Here is a 17,836-nt window from a genome sequence, read left to right on the forward strand (position 1 = left end):
TAAAATGCTTTTAATTCCAGAAACTTGAATCAAGACAATATTATACTATACCACGTTGACTTTTTTTTTTTTAGGGCCACAGTCGCTGCATATGGAAGTTCCCAGGCTAGGGGTCTAATCGGAGCTGTAGCTGCGAGCCTACACCACAGCCACAGCAATGCCAGATCTGAGCTGCATCTGCAACCTACACCACAGCTCACAGCAATGCTGGATCTTTCATCCACGGAGCAAGGCCAGGGATCCAACCTGAGACCTCATGGATTCTAGTTGGATTTGTTTCTGCTGCACCACAATGGGAACTCCCAGTTTGACATTTACCTTTAATGGAAATGTTATTGAGACATTTATTTTTGTTTTAATTTTTAAAAAATAAATTTCTTTTCCTCTTATGACTTGGATATTCCTGTAAAGATTCTTATGGAATAATTTGTGGAATGTACAGATAGACTCACTAGCTTTAACCAAAGGCCACTGTCCACGTGCTGTGCTGCATGATGGTGATACAGCCGTGCAGCATGGCCCTGGTCTCAGAAAGTTCACAGCCTAGTGAGGAAATGGACCAGTGAAGGACCATGTAGTCGGTAAGGAGTGGTGGTGGTCATGTGTGCAGAATGCCAGGGGTGCTCAGTCCAGCCTTAGGTGATGCTGTTTGGAAAGATGGAAAACAAAGAGAGGTGGAGGGGCCTGGAGCCACTCGCGTGTCCACGTGGTCAGGGAGGTAAGACTGATTCGTTACCACTGGTGATTGGTTTGCAATTAAGGACCTATCAGGAATCAGACTAGAAAGACAGGCAGAGGCCAAAGCAGAAATAGCTCCCCTCACCCCAAATCTAACTAACTTTTGTCATGCCAAGGCCTTTTTTTTGGTCCTGAAATGATGGGGAGCCATTCAGAGATCAGAAGCAGAGAAGTGGCATGAGCAGATTTGCATATTTGGGTCATCACTGTGGCCGCTGGTGGCAGAATTAGATGAGGAGTCAGTGGCTCCCCTGGATGTGTGGGGAGTGGTTTTTCTTTTTCTTTTTTGGCTATCCCTTGACATATGGAGGTTTCCAGCCCAGGGATCAGATTCTGCAGCAATGCTGAATCCTTTAACCCATCAAACCTGCATCTTGGTGCTGCAGAGAGGCCACCTATCTGATTGCACCACAGGCGCGAACTCTGGAAGTTGTGTAATATTCAGATGCACCAGTGCAGCGGTCTAGAAGGCCTTGTGGATGTAAATGGGAGGGGAAGTGTGGATTCTGAGAAGGCAGGGTCAGAGCACTGGGGGGCGGGTGAGAGGTGTTCAAGTGTGTGGCTGTGGGGAGGCTAGGCTGAGGTCTTGCAGATGCTTGGTGGCCCCAGGACAGGAAGCAGGTGAACACACTTGGGAGCTGGAGCTGGGGGCCTAGTGGGCTGGGGGTGTGAGTTGCTGAACTGTGGGCAGTCCAGGGAGCCGTGTCCAGAGAGCAGCTGGGCCTGTGGGACACACGGACACGAGAGCTCTAAAAATGGGGGTGGGAGAGTTCCTGTTACGGCTCATCGGTAACAAACCCAGCTAGTATCCATGAGGACTGGGGTTCGAGCCCTAGTCCCGCTCAGTGGGTTAAGAATCCGGCATTGCTGTGGCTGTGGTGTAGGCTGGCAGCTGTGGCTCCTATTCCAACCCTAGCCTGGGAACTTCCACATGCCGTGGGGTCCTAAGAAGCACAAAAAAATAAAAATAAAATAAAAATAAATGGCAGTGGGATTGGAAATGTGGGGAAAAGGCTGTGTGGCAAGCGGTGGAGGAGGTGAAGTCTGCTCTTAGCAGGTAACATGCTCTGAAGCTGGTGTGAAAATCTGAGCCTCGTTTAAGTGCTTGAGGACCTTTCTTCCTGCTCGGGCATCTCCAGGGCGGAGTTTGATGCTTTCCCACCAGAACAAGCTCCAGGTGCTGACCATCACCCTTGCTAAGACAGGTGCTTGCTCCTCCCACTCTTTGAATGCACACAAGAGATTTTCCCAAACCTCTTTGCTGCATTATCCTCAGAGCCTTTGTGTCCGTTTGAATTAACTTTGAAATTAGATGTTGTATGGCGCATGTTCTTTTGCAAAAACATTCTTAATTTTTTTTTTTTTCTTACAGGGGTCAGGTGATTAACATGAGATACCTGGAATATTTTGAGAAAATTCTCCATTTTATTAAAGATAGAATTCTGGTTTATCATGGGTAATCTTCCAATTTTCTTTTTCATAGTAATGGAGAGATTTAATATATTTGACACTCACTGTATTTATGAAACTTGAAAACTAGGCCTATTGATGGACGAAACAGAGTGTATCAGATTTTTACTTAGTGTTTGGGATCATAAAGTCTTTCACAACCATTTATCAACTTTCTCTTTAAGAACCTCACAAAATCTGTGGACCGCAACTGAGTATTTTTATCTTACACACAATACTGCGACTTTTCTAGCCTCTTTCTTCTAAAAAGCAGGATGTTTCTTTGCATGTGTTAATTAGGGATGAAATGAGGAATTTCAGCCTTAAGTCTCACTCCGTTTCACCTAAGAGGCAGTATAGTATAGAACAGATCGCTGGGAAAAAAAGACTTCTGAATGTTAGCTATCACCAAGGAAATATAAAATTGCTATAAAAACCTCCTAGGGGAGATCCTGCTGTGGTGCAGTGGGTTAAGAATCCGACTGCAGTAGCTTGGGTCGCTTCAAAGGCACAGGTTCGATCCCCAGCCCAGTGCAGTGGGTTAAAGGATCTGGCGTTGCCACAGCTGCATTGTAAGTCACAGATGCGGCTCAGATTCAGTTTTTGGCCCTGAAACTTCCATATGCCTTGGGTTCGGCCATAACCTCCCTCCCCCCCCAAAAAAAAACCTAATAGGATACTTCTATTTGAGCAACTTTTTTTATTTACTTACTTATTCGGCTGCCCCTGCAGCATGCAGAAGTTTTCAGGCCAGGGATTGGACCACAGCACAGCAGCAATACAAGCCATGTCAGTGACGGTGCTGGATCCTTAACCCACTGAGCTACAGGGAAACTCCAGGAAACTCTATTTTCTTTTTTCAGAAAATTTACTGCTTTTTTTCTTCTTATAAATAAGTGATTCATGTAGCCTGACTGTGGTAATGTTATATAAATCTATATGTGTATCAAAATGTGCAAAACTGTACACATTTCCCCCAAAAGTCAATTTTCCTGTATGATAATTTTTAAAAGATTTGAGAAATAGACTCATTAAAATTTTTAACAAATTAAAGAGAATTGACCCATACTGTACAGTGGGGAAAAAAAAAAGTATGTTGGGGGAAATACCAATAAAAAATAAATTAAAAAAACAAAAAAAATAAAGAGAATTGAAAGAAAAAAGAATAAATATCTCTGAGTAATGTTAATATTTTATTTCCTTCCATTCTTTTTTGATGCATAAATCGTATTTGAATATATGTCTATCCTTATGATGATATTTTACATATATATATAAAATGTGGTTCTCTGCTCTTTTTCACTTAACATGAAACTCATTTTTCCATTTTTTTTTTTGGATATTCCCCACAAGCCTCCTTTCAATGCTGATGTACTATGCCGGATCCTTAACCTGCTGCACCACAAGAGAACTCCCATTTGAGCCACTTTAGAGAGAAAACATTTCCTTCTAATTTCATAGTTGGAATAGGAGAATTGGGATTTTCCAGCCAAGCTCAGACATGTCCACACAGGCACTGGCTGTCCCTCCATGCCATTTGCCCTGTTTCACCTTCTAGACAGACTGCTCTGTCTCCTTAATTCTCACCTATAATCCAAAACTCATTAGATGAACGCATCCCATTATTTACAAACTTTGGTCCTGGTCCACCATCTTGAATATTGAGCCACTCATAATTAAGGATGCTTTATTTAAATTAAAGCATGGACTTGGAGAATAGACTTGTGGCTGCCTGAAGGGAGAGGGAGGGAGTGGGAGGGATCGGGAGCTTGGGGTTATCAGATACAACTTAGAATAGATTTACAAGGAGATCCTGCTGAGTAGCATTGAGAACTATGTCTAGATACTCATATTGCAACAGAACAAAGGGTGGGGAAAAAATGTATACATGTAAGAATAACTTGATCCCCATGCTGTACAGCGGGAAAAAAATTAATTAAAGGAATAGCATAATTATTAATTTATGTATTAATTTTTGTTACTGTCTCTCCCTCTCTCTCTCACTTTTTAAGAGCTAATAATCCTAAGGGATTGTTGGAAGTTAGAGAAGCTCTGGAAAAGGTCCACAAAGTAGAAGACCTCCTTCCAATTATGAAGGTAAATTTATCATCAAAATCGCAGTAAGTGTTTTTAGGAAAAAAAAATTAGCACTTTCTAAAAAAGAACTCCTAATTACTAAATGCATGTTTTGTTATTATTAGAAGCATGTTCAGTATTATAAGCATGCTGCTTGAAAATATTGATAGAAAGTGTTTTTATAGACATATATAAACACACTCTGAATAATAACCAAAGTAAAGTAAAACATAGGTATTCGTCTTAAACCTAAAAGCAGATCTGTGGGGAAGTAGTTGATGTTGGAAACCAAAGAAAACTTAAAGATACATGTAATTGAATTCTGCTTCTGGACACAGAGTAGTCCCCACTACCGAGTAGCCCTTCTACATCATAGCAATGATAAAACTGGACAAAATACAAAGCAGCTCTTTTCAGGTGTTGAATGGTTTCAAGACTGATTCTTGAGAGAAAGGAGCCATGTGAGGTGAGCCCCACCTCACCCCAGCTTTCTGCTTGGGAAGGCTTGCCAGACCACTGGGCAGGGATATGGAACCCCAGCAACTCAGGAGGCAGAGTCTAGATCCTGGGTCTGTGACAGTGGCTGGAACATGATGTGGTAGGACAGTGCCACAGAGCAGGGAGCTACGCGCCTGGGGTGCCCAGAGGACAGCGTGGGAGTCCCATCACCTGGGCTGAGGGCTGGATGGTGCACCTGTCACCTGGGCTGAGGGCTGGATGGTGTACCTGCAATGAGATAGGGGCTCAGCAGTGAGTGGCTGCTGGGGCTGAGCTGAACAGCGGCATCGCAGACTTCACAGCACTGAGAGGTGCTGGAGTTCTGGCCTCATCTGGGGGCATCTAGACACATGTTGATAAAATTGGGGGACTTCAGATAAAGGAGAGTTCCCTAAAAAATTGAACATGGAATTACTGTAAGATCCAGCAGTTCCACCTCTGAGTATGTGTTCAAAAGAATGGAAAGCAGGGACTCAGACAGATATGTGCATCCCCATGTCCACAGCAGCATTACTCACAATAGCCAGACGTGGAAACAACCCAAGTATCTGTTGATGGATGAATGGATAAACAAGATGTGTGTGGTCCCTCCATACCGTATTATTCAGCTTCAAAAAGGAATGAGATTCGACACCTGCTACACCTTGGATGAACCTTGAAGATATTATGCTCAGTGAAATAAGCCAGCCTCAAAAGGTCAAAAACATGTTCATATGCCCCCTTCACTGCACCAAGATGAAATTCATAAAGAACAGATCCCACCTACTCCAAAAAGTCTTTAAAACATCACCATGGTGCCATCAAGGAGCTCTAAAAGGCCACTTATTTATAGTAGAAAAACCATGCATTTCAGTAGGTCAGCATTCAGGCATGTCTTCATGAGAAGCCACAAAAAAGTCACCAGTTGCTTGCACATGAGTGTAAAATCTTGGTGAACATGACAGCTACAGAAGCAGCCCTGTGTCCACATGCCACTTGGTAACTCAGGTATCACGAGCTATGATGTCGTTGGCAATATGGTTTTCTGTAATGGTAAAACCACGCTTAACAAAGTTCCATGCAATATATAATTTTACTTCTTCCTCAGTTTGTAGGCTGTTTGCATTCCTAGAAAAGTCAGCGTGTATTCCACCAGTAACAAATATTCAGCATGTTAGTGTAAAACGGAGTCTGGTTCCAGGCTTAGGCAATTATTAAATTATAAACATCTGCATCCCCATCTACATGAAAGCCCAGCGAAGTTGTGCACGTGTGACTGTTCCTTGCTCTGTGGCACACAGTGGTTTTGGCCCCCACCCATCTTTTCCCTGAGGCCCTCACACTCTCCTGTAAATTCCCCAAACGCCCCCCCAGGGGGCAGGAGTTGCTGCTCGGTGCACCAGACAGAAGGAAAACTGGAGCCTGTTTGGAGTCTCTAGCTTTTTCCGTGAGTATTTTAGGTTTTTAAATTTACTGTATGAGGCAGAATACAAGATCGCCTTAAAGAGATTGCAATAAACGTGTCTTTGTCTGAAAAGAAAAGTGTGATGGACTAAAGGCTGCGGATGCTTGGAGAGCGGCTGAGAGGCTGCCGGTGATCGCCTCCCCGTGTGAAGTCACTGCCTGCCTGACCGCCTCTGGGAGTGGCTGTCTGCTGTGGCCTTGCACAGCAGCCTCCACCCAGGCTGTGGGAACACTGGCGCTACCAGAGGCTTATGTGGAAGTGTATAAAAATGCACTTTTGTGTTTAAAGTGCTTGGTGAATGTGATGCCATGGCTGAGATGTACAACGATGTACTTTTGCTGAAAGCCAAGTTAAATGTACCTGCGCTCCCCTTCAGGCAGCTGGTTAGCAAATAAGGAAACTGCGCATCTCGAGGGCCTGGGTCCCTGATCCCACTCTGCCACCCCTGAGCACTAGCTCAGGCTGGGCCTCACCTCAGTTCCTCTCACCTCGCCTCAGCTCCCTTCACCTCACTTCACCTCACCTCTCACCTCAGCTCACTTCACCTCATCTCCTGTCCCCTCAGCTCAGGTCACCTCACTTCCTCTTACCTCCCCTCACCTCAGCTCACTTCACCTCACCTCATCTCCTTTCACCTCCTCTCACTTCACCTCACCTCTGCGCACTTTATCTCCTCTCACAACAGCTCAGCTCAACTCCTCTCACCTTCACTTGGTTTCTTCACCTATATGAGGGAGATCATGCCCTGCCCTGTAGGCACATTATGAGCATTAAAGACAACTGGGGAGTCCTTGTCTTGGCGCAGCGGAAATGAGTCTGACTAGGAACCATGAGGTTGCGGGTTTGATCCCTGGCCTCACTCCGTGGGTTAAGCTGAGGTGTTGGTCACAGATGCACCTCGGATCTGGTGTTGCTGTCGCTGTGGTGTAGGCCGGCAGCAACAGCTCTGATTAGCTCCCTAGCCTGGGAACCTCCATGTGCTGCAGGAGCGGCCCTAATAAGACAAAAAGACAAAAAGACCAAAAAAAAAAAAAAGACAGTTGGCCCATGCTAAGTGTTAGCACATTCTTGCTGTAAAAGCCCTTGTCTTCATTCAAGACACCTCCTGTCTTTGTCCCTGCTGCCATGGCCGTCCAGCTCATGTCCACTCATCCCTCTCCTTCTCTGGACCTTGGTGAATAGCTGCTGGATGTCACTGTTTTTGGCCAGACTTTCCCCCCAGCAATGTCTTATGTGAAGCACAACCTCCTTTTACTTTATCATCGATTCTCTTATTCAAGTCTGTCAATCCTAAAAACCTTGGTTGGCCACACTAAATGACTAAATTTGAGTAGGACTTTTCTGGAGCAATGACAACACCTATTTTTTGGCATTTCAGTTTGTCAAAGTAGTTTTAAACAGAAAGCTCTGTGTTCATACTCCTCACACTACAGAGCCAGTCTTAGCTCTGGGTAATTCCTTTAGCTTCCTCTGCTTTGTTTTCTGTGGTCTGCAGAGTTAGTGTGTGTGTGTGTGAGAAATTTTCCAGTTGACAAAATTCTGAGTACTTTGCAGAAGCTAAGAATCTGCTTTGAAGAAGCCCGATAGCATAAACACAAGTTGCTTTTTTTGAATTACAAGATATCGAGCACAACTATTCTGTTAAGTATCAATGTTGCGGCATATTAAGATGTTGCTCTCTAAGGGAGCTCTTAGAAGGGAGCAGGGGCCTTGCCGTGGAAGAGAGGCTGGGCACCTTTTGCACTGAGGTTCTCTGTGGGCCTCTGGCAGGGGCCATGCAGAGTGTGACTTGGGCTGGGAGTTTGGGTGGGGTCCTGGCCACTAATTGCCAGGACAGAGAATACACGGTGGCTTGCCTTGGGGACTTCTGTGACCACTCTTAAAAATGTCAAAGTTGGAGTCAGCACCACAGAGCAGCGACTGGGGATTTACAATGTATTCTCTGCCAGTAATGTGAATTTTCTTTTTCCCTGAAAGCAGTTTAATACTAAAACAAAGGATGGGTTCACTGTGAACACAAAAGTTCCCAGCCTCAAAGACCAGGGGAAGGAATACGATGGCTTCACGATCACTATTACAGGAGACAAGTACGTGTGCTTCCCAAGTGTGCGTGTGCAGACCGGGGCTGGGGCGTGTGCAGAAGGTTCTGGCATGGGAGGTTCCACATACTGGGCCCTCGGGTGAGGCCCTTGTCTCCTGAGGTGGGAATTAGCAGGGTCTTGTGTGTAGCTAGAACCAACTGGTTTTTTTTGTTTGTTTGTTTGCTTGGGTTTTTTTTTTTTTTTTTGGCTTTTTAGGGCCACACCCAGGGCATATGGGGGTTCGCAGGCTAGGGGTCAAATCAGAGCTGCATCTTTGATCTACACCACAGCTCACGACAACGCAAGATCTCCAACCCACTGAGTGAGGCTGGGGATTGAACCCACAACCTCATGGTTATTACTCAGACTTGTTTCTGCTGTGCCACAACAGGAGCTCCATAGAACCAACTGTTTTTTGTTGTTGTTGTTGTTGTTTGTCTTTTTTTAGTGCCGCACCTGTGGCATATGGATGTTCCCAGGCTAGGGGTCCAATCAGAGCTGCAGCCGCCGGCCTACTCCACAGCAACGCCAGATCCGAGCCACGTCTGAGACCTACACCACAGCTCATGGCAACGCCGGATCCTTAACCCGCTGAGCAGGGCCATGAATATGAACCCGAAACCTCATGGTTTCTAGTTGGATTCGTTTCCACTGCAGTTGGTTCTGGGAGTTCTGGGAACTCCCAGAACCAACTGTTTTTTTAATGTGACATTTAGGGTATTATTACACAAGCAGATTTTCTGACTGCTAAATCTAACAATTTTCTAGATATTAGGTATAAAGTCTAGCGAGGTTTGTGGAAAGCTTTCTTCTGGGTTCTTGAAGATTTTTACTAATAAAATGAAAGAAAAGATGAGAGATTGGCAGATTGAAGGCTATTTTTAGATTTTTTAAATATTAAAGTTTTAATCATAAGTGCAGTCCTGTGGAAAATTGAGAATACACAGATAAGCAAGGTTAAAAATTTTTAACTCATTATTTCCTTTTAAAACTGAGGTTATGGTTTTATAACCTGTTTCTTTTCTGCCCTTACGAACATTTTCTCACATCTAATTCTTCAAAGCATTTTTTTAAATTGCATGGTATTTCATTTTATGAATTGCATAGTTTCTCCAACTCATTTTGTAATTGTTGAGCATTTAGGGTGTTTCCCATTTTTTCACCTTATAAATAGCAATGAATGTTTTTTATTCATAGTCATTTTATTTACATCTGAAATCCACATGTCACTGCAGAGCCTCTGCCCCTTGAATTTGGGGTGGGATGACCTTGACCCTCCCCATTCACTGCCCTTCCCCAGCACACAGTCCTCAGGTGCTTCCTGCCAGCCCAGTGCTTCCTACCTGGGTCCTCAGCCCCTCTGCCTCCTGGGCTCTTGCTTCCTTGTCAGAACTCACACAGGCCTGCGTGAGCAAACACCCACCTAGCGGCTTCCGGATTCTGTGACTCTTCTGTGTTCTTGAGGTCTCCACCTCTACCCCGAGCCGCTTGTTAAAGTGCTTTCCCAGTAAAGGGCATTCCCCGGCAAAAGGGATTCTAGGGTTTTCCACTGATGTAAAAGCTTTTGCGATTAAACTTCCAGGCAGAAATGGGGCCACTGAATAAAAGAAGATAGATCCTTCTCCGAAACCCAGCGCCTTCTCTTCTTTCACCCATCTGTTGTCAGGCTTGGTTGGGACTTCTAAACCCCGCATGACTCCTGACTCCACCTCTGGGCCCCTGGTGGCTGACCAGTGTTTCATCCATCCTGATGGCTCCACCTTCTGGCTCCCAAACCCCTCCCCAGTTCACACCCCACCATTGCCTCTTGATTCAAAGATCAGTTCCTCTGTCAGGCATTCAAGGCCTTTCGTAATAGGACCTTGAAACACTTGCCACTTTACCTGAGCTGCTTTCCTGGCAGGGCCTGGCCTGCTCATTTGGTTGGACCCCTTGTTCCCTGAGGTTAACTCCCACCTCCTGGCTCAGAGCCTCTGTCACTCCCATCCTCATCTTCAAGATCCAAGTTCAGACCCTCCTTCCACAAAGCATTTCCTGTCTCCTTCCTGTCTTCCAGTTCCATCTATTCTTCCTCCTCTGAGGCCTCGCTTGATGGTCTGTGGCCTTGGCCCTGCCCCTCCCCACCACTTCCCCTGTAAAGGCAGCAGCTATGCTGGGTTGTCCTTTATCGGCTCCAAGGACTCGTCCAGCGTTTGGGTGCAGGTGTTTGGTGGTAAAGACCTGTTGCTTCAAGTTTAAGTCCTCCATTGAGCCTCTGTGGAGCTGCATGTGCAGCAGCAGCTTCAAAAAGGAAGGATGGAGGTCCTGTTGTGGTGCAGTAGGAACAAATCTGACTAGGAACCGTAAGCTTGTGGGTTCGATCCCTAGCCTCGCTCAGTGGTTTAAGGTCACTGAGCAAGGCCAGGGATCAAACCAGTATTGCGGTGAGCTGTGGTGTAGGTCCCCCAGACGCAGCTCGGATCCTGTGTTTCTGTGGCTCTGATGTAGGCTGGTGGCTACAGCTCCAATTAGATCCCTAGCCTGGGACCCTCCATGTGCTACAGGTGCGGCCCTAAAAAAAGGACAAAAAAGACCAAAAAAAAAAAAAAAAAGGAAGGAGTGGCGTCCTGGAGCCTGCTTGCCTCTCACTGCCCCTGCCCCTGCCCCTGCCCCTGCCCTAGTCCTAACGGGGTGGCTGGACTTGCTGGTCATGTTTCCTGGGCTTTGAAGTGCGTTGTCCTGTGTGCAGTTGTTTTCTCCCGTATTAGTGGGGGCTCATACGGGAAGTCCACATGGTTGGACTGATTGAAGTTGTGAAGGAACTGCCCGCTGTGACCTCTACACGGCCCGTGCCACGCCACCACGCTGCCCCCTGCCCCTGCCTTTGGCTCTTTGCCTCCTATAACGTATGCCTTTGACACACATCCTTGTTATTTATAGGGTTGGCAATATACTATTTTCTGTGGAGACTCAAACCACAGAAGAAAGGACGCAATTATATCACGCCGAAATAGATGCACTTTATAAAGATCTAACGGCCAAAGGAAAAGTACTAATTCTCTCATCAGAATTTGGGGTAGGTTTTTGTTTGTTTCCATTTATCCCTGCTTCCTACGAGTCTTTCATAAACTTTTTTAAACCTCTACCATTGGGATTAGATATTTTATGCTTGAAATCAGCTTTAATTGACTGGTAAATATTTCCTTTTTAATGTTCTTAGAGCAACAATTCCCATATTTAGTAGCTATAGAAGCTGAGTAGGGGAGATTGATAGATGTAGGCAGTTACTATGTTAGAGTATCTTAAATATGGGGCTTGTCAAGATTTAAATGGAAAATTGGTCTTGATGGGAATGACCTCTCCTGCATGAGGGACCCTCTCCTGGGTGGCCCCTCCCCCCTCCATTGCCTCCTCCACTCAAGGGCTGCTTGGGGGCAGGATCTGCAATGTCACCTTGGCTGCGGCAGCCGTGAGGGGCACTCCATCCACATTCCGGAATGGATGCTGGGGGCCCTTGGGAAGTTACTTTATTTCTCTGGATTATTATTATTATTATTATTTGTCTTTTTAGGGCCACACCTGTGGCTTATGGAGGTTCCCAGGCTAGGGAAGCCTAGCCACTGGCATACACCACAGCCACCCAACGCAGGATCTGAGACTCATCTGCTACCCACACCACAGCTCACAGCAACGCTGGATCCTTGACCCACTGAGCAAGGCCAGGGATCGAACCTGTATCCTCATGAATGCCGGTCGGGTTCGTTAAACTGCTGAGCCATGACGGGAACTCTCCTATTTCTCTGGATTTTTAATCAGTTTATACATATTGTTATGTATCACCTAATCTCATGAGAGGGGTGGGATACTAATCAGAATCTTGGAGTAGAGAGGCCTGCAGTTTGAGAAAGAATATTCAGTATTAAGAAGTGCTTTATTTTATCTTATTTATTTTGCTTTTTTTTTTTTTCCCAGGCCCACACCTGCAGCATATGGAAGTTCCCATGCTAGGGGTCAAGTCAGAGCTGCAGCTGCCGGCCTACACCACAGCCACAGCAGTGTAGGATCCGAGCTGTGTCTGCAGCCTACACCACAGTTCACAGCAATGCTGGATCCTTAACCTACTGAGTGAGGCCAGGGATCGAACCTACATCCTCATGGATACTAGTCGGGTTCTTAACCCACTGAGAAACCACAGAAAGTCTAAAAATGATGCTTTATTTTAATCTCAATATATATTTTGACATTTCCAGTAACATTATATATAGAGCGAGACTGAGATGTTTACATTTATTAGAAAAGGTTGCAGTGTTAAAGGCAGCTGGGAAGACACTGTTCTAAACGGAACTGAATATATACTTTTTCATTAGAAAAAAATGATGCAGGAGAGTATAAAATATTCGAAGATGTGAAAAGTGGGTTCTTTTTAGGGAAGAATGAAATAATCCTCTCCCTAACTTAACATGATTCCAGTGTGTTTGGTCACCTAATAAAAAACAAGTCTATAATCTAGCATTTAGGGAACTATATCTAAATCTCCCCAGATAAACCATGATGGAAAAGAATATAAAAAGGGAATGTATGTATATATCTATAACTGAGTCAGTTTGCTTTACAGCAGAAATTGTCATAACACTGTAAATCAACTATATTTTAATTAAAAAATAGAAAAAAATGTCACCTCCTCCTCCTAAAAAAAAAAAAAAATCTAGTACTTAAGTTCATGAGCATGTGTCTTTTTTTTTCCTAGGAGGCTGATGCTGTTTGCAACTTAATCTTATCCTTAGTTTATTACTTTTATAATTTGATGCCACTCTCTCGTGGATCCAGGTGAGTGGTATCCTGTCATCTGACAGTTTTGCAGTGAAGAACACATGCTTTTTGCTTGCATAACCCATGTGGGTGTGGGTACAGGTGGCTCAGCAATGGCGAGAAGCCCCCTTTAGGTTCTTCAAAGTCCACCCCCAATGATGTCCTTGATTTGCCACTTTGTCAGAAGAGTTATGGAGGAGTTCCCTGGTGGCTCAGGAAGTTAAGGATCTGCCGTCACTGCTGTGGTGAGGGTCCTATCCCTGGCCTGAGAACTTCTGCATGCCACAGATGCAGCAAAAAAAAAAAGAAAAAAGAGTTATGAAAGATAGTGTAATAGAGTGTGATTAGGTCTACAGGCTAGGTGTCATTCATTGGCAAAAATGTGTCAAATTCTCACTTAGTGTACACATGTGTCATTGTGTTTTAATTTCTGATATTTTCCCAGACTGTTACCCCGCCCTCTTCTCCCCTATATTTTGGCCATTAATTGACCTTTGGCCCTAATGTTTATTATTTTTGAGTCACCCACCGTCCCATATTATTTTTATTATGATGAATGAATTCTTGCTTCTTGTGAATCCATCAGGAGTCTTTTAGGTGTTCATTAAAACAGCAGTGAGGCTAGAAGTTTCTTTTTATCCCCCTTTATCCATTACTGTGTACAGTAAATCATGTGACTGGCATATGCCATTATTTGCATATGTTTGAATTTAAGATGTTTTGGCTAAAATAATATAATTGAATGTCTTGATCTTTTTTTTTTTTTTATTTTTTTGGACACACTTGCAGCATGCAGAATATTCCTAGGCCAGGAAGGAAGTCCTTATAACGCAGCCATTTTCAGACCTGGCTGTTCATGCCTTCTGAGAATGGTTCTGCTTTTCTTCTTGAGGGTGGGCCAAATTTTTAATGCTTAAACAGTAAGATTAATGTGTTTGTATTTATAAAATATATTGTATATATATATATATGCATCTTAAAGACAAGCATCATGAAGTTGTTAAAAATATAAGCAGGCACATTTTCTAATTCACTATTTCACAAGAACAGGAAAACCAAGTGGGAGTTCCCTGGTGGCTCAGGGGGTTAAGGATCCAGTGTTGTCACTGCTGTAGCACAGGTTCAGTCCCCAGCCTGGGAACTTCTGCATGCTGCGGGCATAGCCAAAAAAAAAGGAAAGAAAGAAAGATAAAAAGAAAAACCAAGTGGGAAGAAAACTCCTAATCAAAAGAAACTTTTTGTTCTCAGAAAAATTTTATTCTTGGTCACATTTACCCTTGAATTAGTGAATCAGTAAATATTTTAAAACAATTCTTATGTTTAATGTTCAAAGAATTCTTAAAAGAAGTAAAATGTCATCCTTCGTGATGCAGAATCATAGGGAGTTTTATTGTGGTGTCTGAGGCCTGGGATTAACTGGTAATTGTTCTTTTTGTAAATAGTGTAATCGCTTACTCAGTGATCGTGGGAGCTCTGATGGCAAGTGGAAAAGAAGTAGCAGGAAAAATTCCCAAAGGGAAGGTATGTTGAGGCTGGAAGGGAAAACAGTTGTGTGTTCAAATCCCAGTGAGGTTTTTGTGTTCAGATACATGAGTCAGAGTTCCCTTGCAGCTCAGCGGGTTAAGGGTCTGGCATTGTCACTGCTGTGGTGCAGGTTACTGACATGGCTTGGGTTCCTGCTGTGGCACAGATTCAATCCCTGCTCCAGGAACCTCTGTATGCTGCAGGGTGCAGCCTAAAAAAAAAAAAAAAAAAAGCCAATATTATCAATTATACACTTATGCAAACAATCAGGCCAAGTTTAAAAAAAAAAAAAAAAAGAAGATACGTGAGCCTCTCTCTTTCATGTTTAATCACGTTTATAAATTTCTTTCTTTTTCAGTTGGTTGACTTTGAAGCAATGACCGCCCCTGGTTCGGAGGCCTTTAGCAAAATAGCTAAAAGCTGGATGAACTTGAAAAGGTAACTGCTTGATAGGGATCCACAAAAGGATGTTACAACTGAAAAGGGAAAAAAAGGAACTTCCTGGTACTTTTAGAGCATCATAAAACTGGGATCATACTCATCTCTAGGAGTTATTCTTAGACAGTGAATAGAACCCACTTTTCAAAATTAAGATGTTTTTGCTGTCACGTAAACCCCCTGAACAGGTGAGTGTATGAATCAAAGTGAATAATGAACAAAGTGGGGGAGCTGGTTTGTGAAGGTGAGGTTACACATATTATTTATATAGCCAGACAGTCACATTTCTTGGCTAATTCCCCCTTTGTCCCAGACTCTCGGGCTCAGCGTTCAGGAGTAAGTCTGGAAACCCATCTGGACCTGACACAGACTGACTCAGGTGGTGGGCACCTGCCTTTCTGCTGCATTTTTCCTGTGCTCTAGGTTTTGAGAAGGTGGTACTTTCTTGTAACATAGGCGAGGTGCCAGTCAGGCACCACTAGCAGGAAGTGATCCCTGATGCTTACGTGGGTGAGCCCAGCAGATTCTGACCTTTCCTACTCTGGTTTCCAGAAGGACTGTAGGGGAACATGTGAATCTGGGATGAAATTAAACTCACTTTAATAGTTTCATAGTTAATGAAGAATAAGCAAATCTCACTATTCAGCCTTATTAATTCTTGCTCCTTCCCCATTGTTTTTTAATATCATAAACACCTCCAGTTTTGCAAAACAGAAAAGTAAATGTCTCTAGGACACTCTTGTTCTATTTCTAAGTATTCCATTAGCTTTCAAATGAAAGCTCCTAACAACCGAGGCTTGTTCCAGCGTATTCTTTTTTCTTAATTCTCGGGACAAAGTCATTTTATTTTATTTTGATTTGTTTTGTTTTATTTTTTGGCCATGGTATGTGGTGGCTTGGTATGGGATCTCAGTTCCCAGACCAAGAACTGATCCCAGGCTGCAAGGGTGAAAACACTGAATCCTAACCACTAGGCCTCTAGGGGACTTCCTATTCCACTGTATTGTTTCAGGTCCAGTTTAGTAACAACCATAAACTCAAAGGCCTCGCTTCTGTTTCCTACATGATTTTATAGTGTTGATCTTTCGGCGGTACCTTAGGGAAAGAATAACAGCCATACCTGGTGTTTCCCGGTGTACCTTGGCATCCAGCATCTCACTCCTACTCCCAGTAACTCTGGGACTTAGGAACACTGTTCCTATTGCTGCAGGTTTGGGAAGCAGGGCTTAGAGAAATTACCAAAGCTGATGAGGATAGAGCCTATGTCTTCCGGTTCCACGCTCAGTGTGCATCCCAGCAGGACGTGTGCGCCCCACACTGTGTAAATCAGAGATTCACTTTCTCCAGAGACCCTGGGTGCACGCACGATGGGAGCCTGCAGATACCCTTTCACTGCTGCAGCAGAATCTGCCCTGCTCACAGCTGCCCCTGCCTTCGTAACATTGCCTGGTGTCGCACACACAGGGCGCTGGGAAGCGAATATTGGAATAGGAATTCGTGTGATGTGAGCTTTGCCTTTTTGGTAAACTTGTCTTGGTTTTCATACACCTGCTTCGTGTTTTTCCTTTTCAGCATTTCGCCTTCTTATAAGACTCTCCCGTCCGTGTCAGAGACGTTCCCAACGTTAAGATCAATGATCGAGGTGCTAAACACGGACTCCTCCCCACGCTGTCTTAAGAAACTCTAGTTACGCTGTGGTATTTATACAAGTAAAGGGCCGGGCCTCTTGCTTCCTAAGTTATTTTTTAAAACATGGAATTATAAAGAAATTAGGTCCTTTATTACTTTTGATACCAATTTTTGATAGGAATGGACGACTTGAAATCATTTTCTTTACCTCTCTGAACCGTACTACAAATCATGAAAGGGTTTCGAGGGGACAGGAGAGCCCTGTGTCTGGGAGAAAAGGTGTGTCTCTCAGCCAGCGGCCCATTGGTTTCCACTTACAAAGTCACATGACCCCTTCCTCACAGCGAAAACAGCGGACTTCAAAAACTGAAAGTGAGTAATTAAAAGGAACAAAACCAACACCAAAACGAGAGCGTTTTCATTCCTTTAAAGATGTGGCGATTCTCCCGAAACTTTTCTTTGTATGCATTTTGTGGTCAGGCATCTTGTTCTCAACTCACGTAACCCCCTGCGCTCAGTTCATGGGAACCGTGGAAGATTCGTGGCCAACAACCCGCGTGCCCGGAGCTCATGGCCAGGAACCCTTCCGTTGAAGGACGCGGTCAGTATTTGCCAGTGACTCAAACCCTGAATTATTGAACCATGCTTGGGGTATTTTTCCCCTCCTTGTTGGAAAAAAATAAACGGTGATTTTGATAAATCACCAGTTTTGGACACAGGATTATGTATGTTTTTATTCTGTGAACTAGTGTCACTTTCAGGTACAAGAAGAGGTCGGAAGATGACCGATGTCTTTTTGCAGACTAGGTAAATGACGGTGAGTAAAATGGCTTCATTAACCTGCTGCCATTTCAAAACCGTTATCATTTTTCTTTGACTTTTTGTTAAAGAGTTAAACTGTTTACTGCTTTCTGTTATGTAGTTTTTGCCTCAAGACCTTGAGTGAGGGGCACAAAGGAGTGTCTGCAGGCGTTGCCTGGCGGGGACTGAACACTGGGCAGTAGCATAGTTAGCTGTGCTCTTGGAGGACTGCAGCGCTTCAGGCAGATGGGACTTGCACTGTGGATGGATGCCGTTCTGGGTGCTGACATGTGCTTCAGAACAGCTACTGAGGGGAGTTCCCATTGCGGCTCAGAGGTTAGCGAATCCGACTAGGAACCAAAAGGTTGCA

General features: G+C 44.2%; 1 protein-coding gene across 8 annotated transcripts in view; it reads left to right on the plus strand.

The window, feature by feature from the left end:
- TTC13 (tetratricopeptide repeat domain 13) overlaps positions 1-17,384 on the plus strand; it is an 82,516-nt gene extending 65,132 nt beyond the window's left edge. For 4 of the 8 annotated variants that reach the window (XM_047762418.1, XM_047762421.1, XM_047762423.1 and 1 more), the window contains 8 exons: positions 2,111-2,194; positions 4,200-4,284; positions 8,183-8,292; positions 11,206-11,341; positions 13,013-13,092; positions 14,517-14,595; positions 14,957-15,036; positions 16,609-17,384. In XM_047762418.1, coding sequence (XP_047618374.1) covers positions 2,111-2,194; positions 4,200-4,284; positions 8,183-8,292; positions 11,206-11,341; positions 13,013-13,092; positions 14,517-14,595; positions 14,957-15,036; positions 16,609-16,723 — 769 coding nt within the window. In that variant the 3' untranslated portion in view covers positions 16,724-17,384. The remainder of the gene's footprint in view (positions 1-2,110; positions 2,195-4,199; positions 4,285-8,182; positions 8,293-11,205; positions 11,342-13,012; positions 13,093-14,516; positions 14,596-14,956; positions 15,037-16,608) is intronic. The other 4 variants (XM_047762419.1, XM_047762422.1, XM_047762424.1 and 1 more) reach the window with 2 other exon arrangements.
- Positions 17,385-17,836: the final 452 nt, after the last annotated feature.

Source organism: Phacochoerus africanus, chromosome 15 (genome assembly GCF_016906955.1).
Source record: "Phacochoerus africanus isolate WHEZ1 chromosome 15, ROS_Pafr_v1, whole genome shotgun sequence".
NCBI classification, from domain to species: Eukaryota; Metazoa; Chordata; class Mammalia; order Artiodactyla; family Suidae; genus Phacochoerus; species Phacochoerus africanus.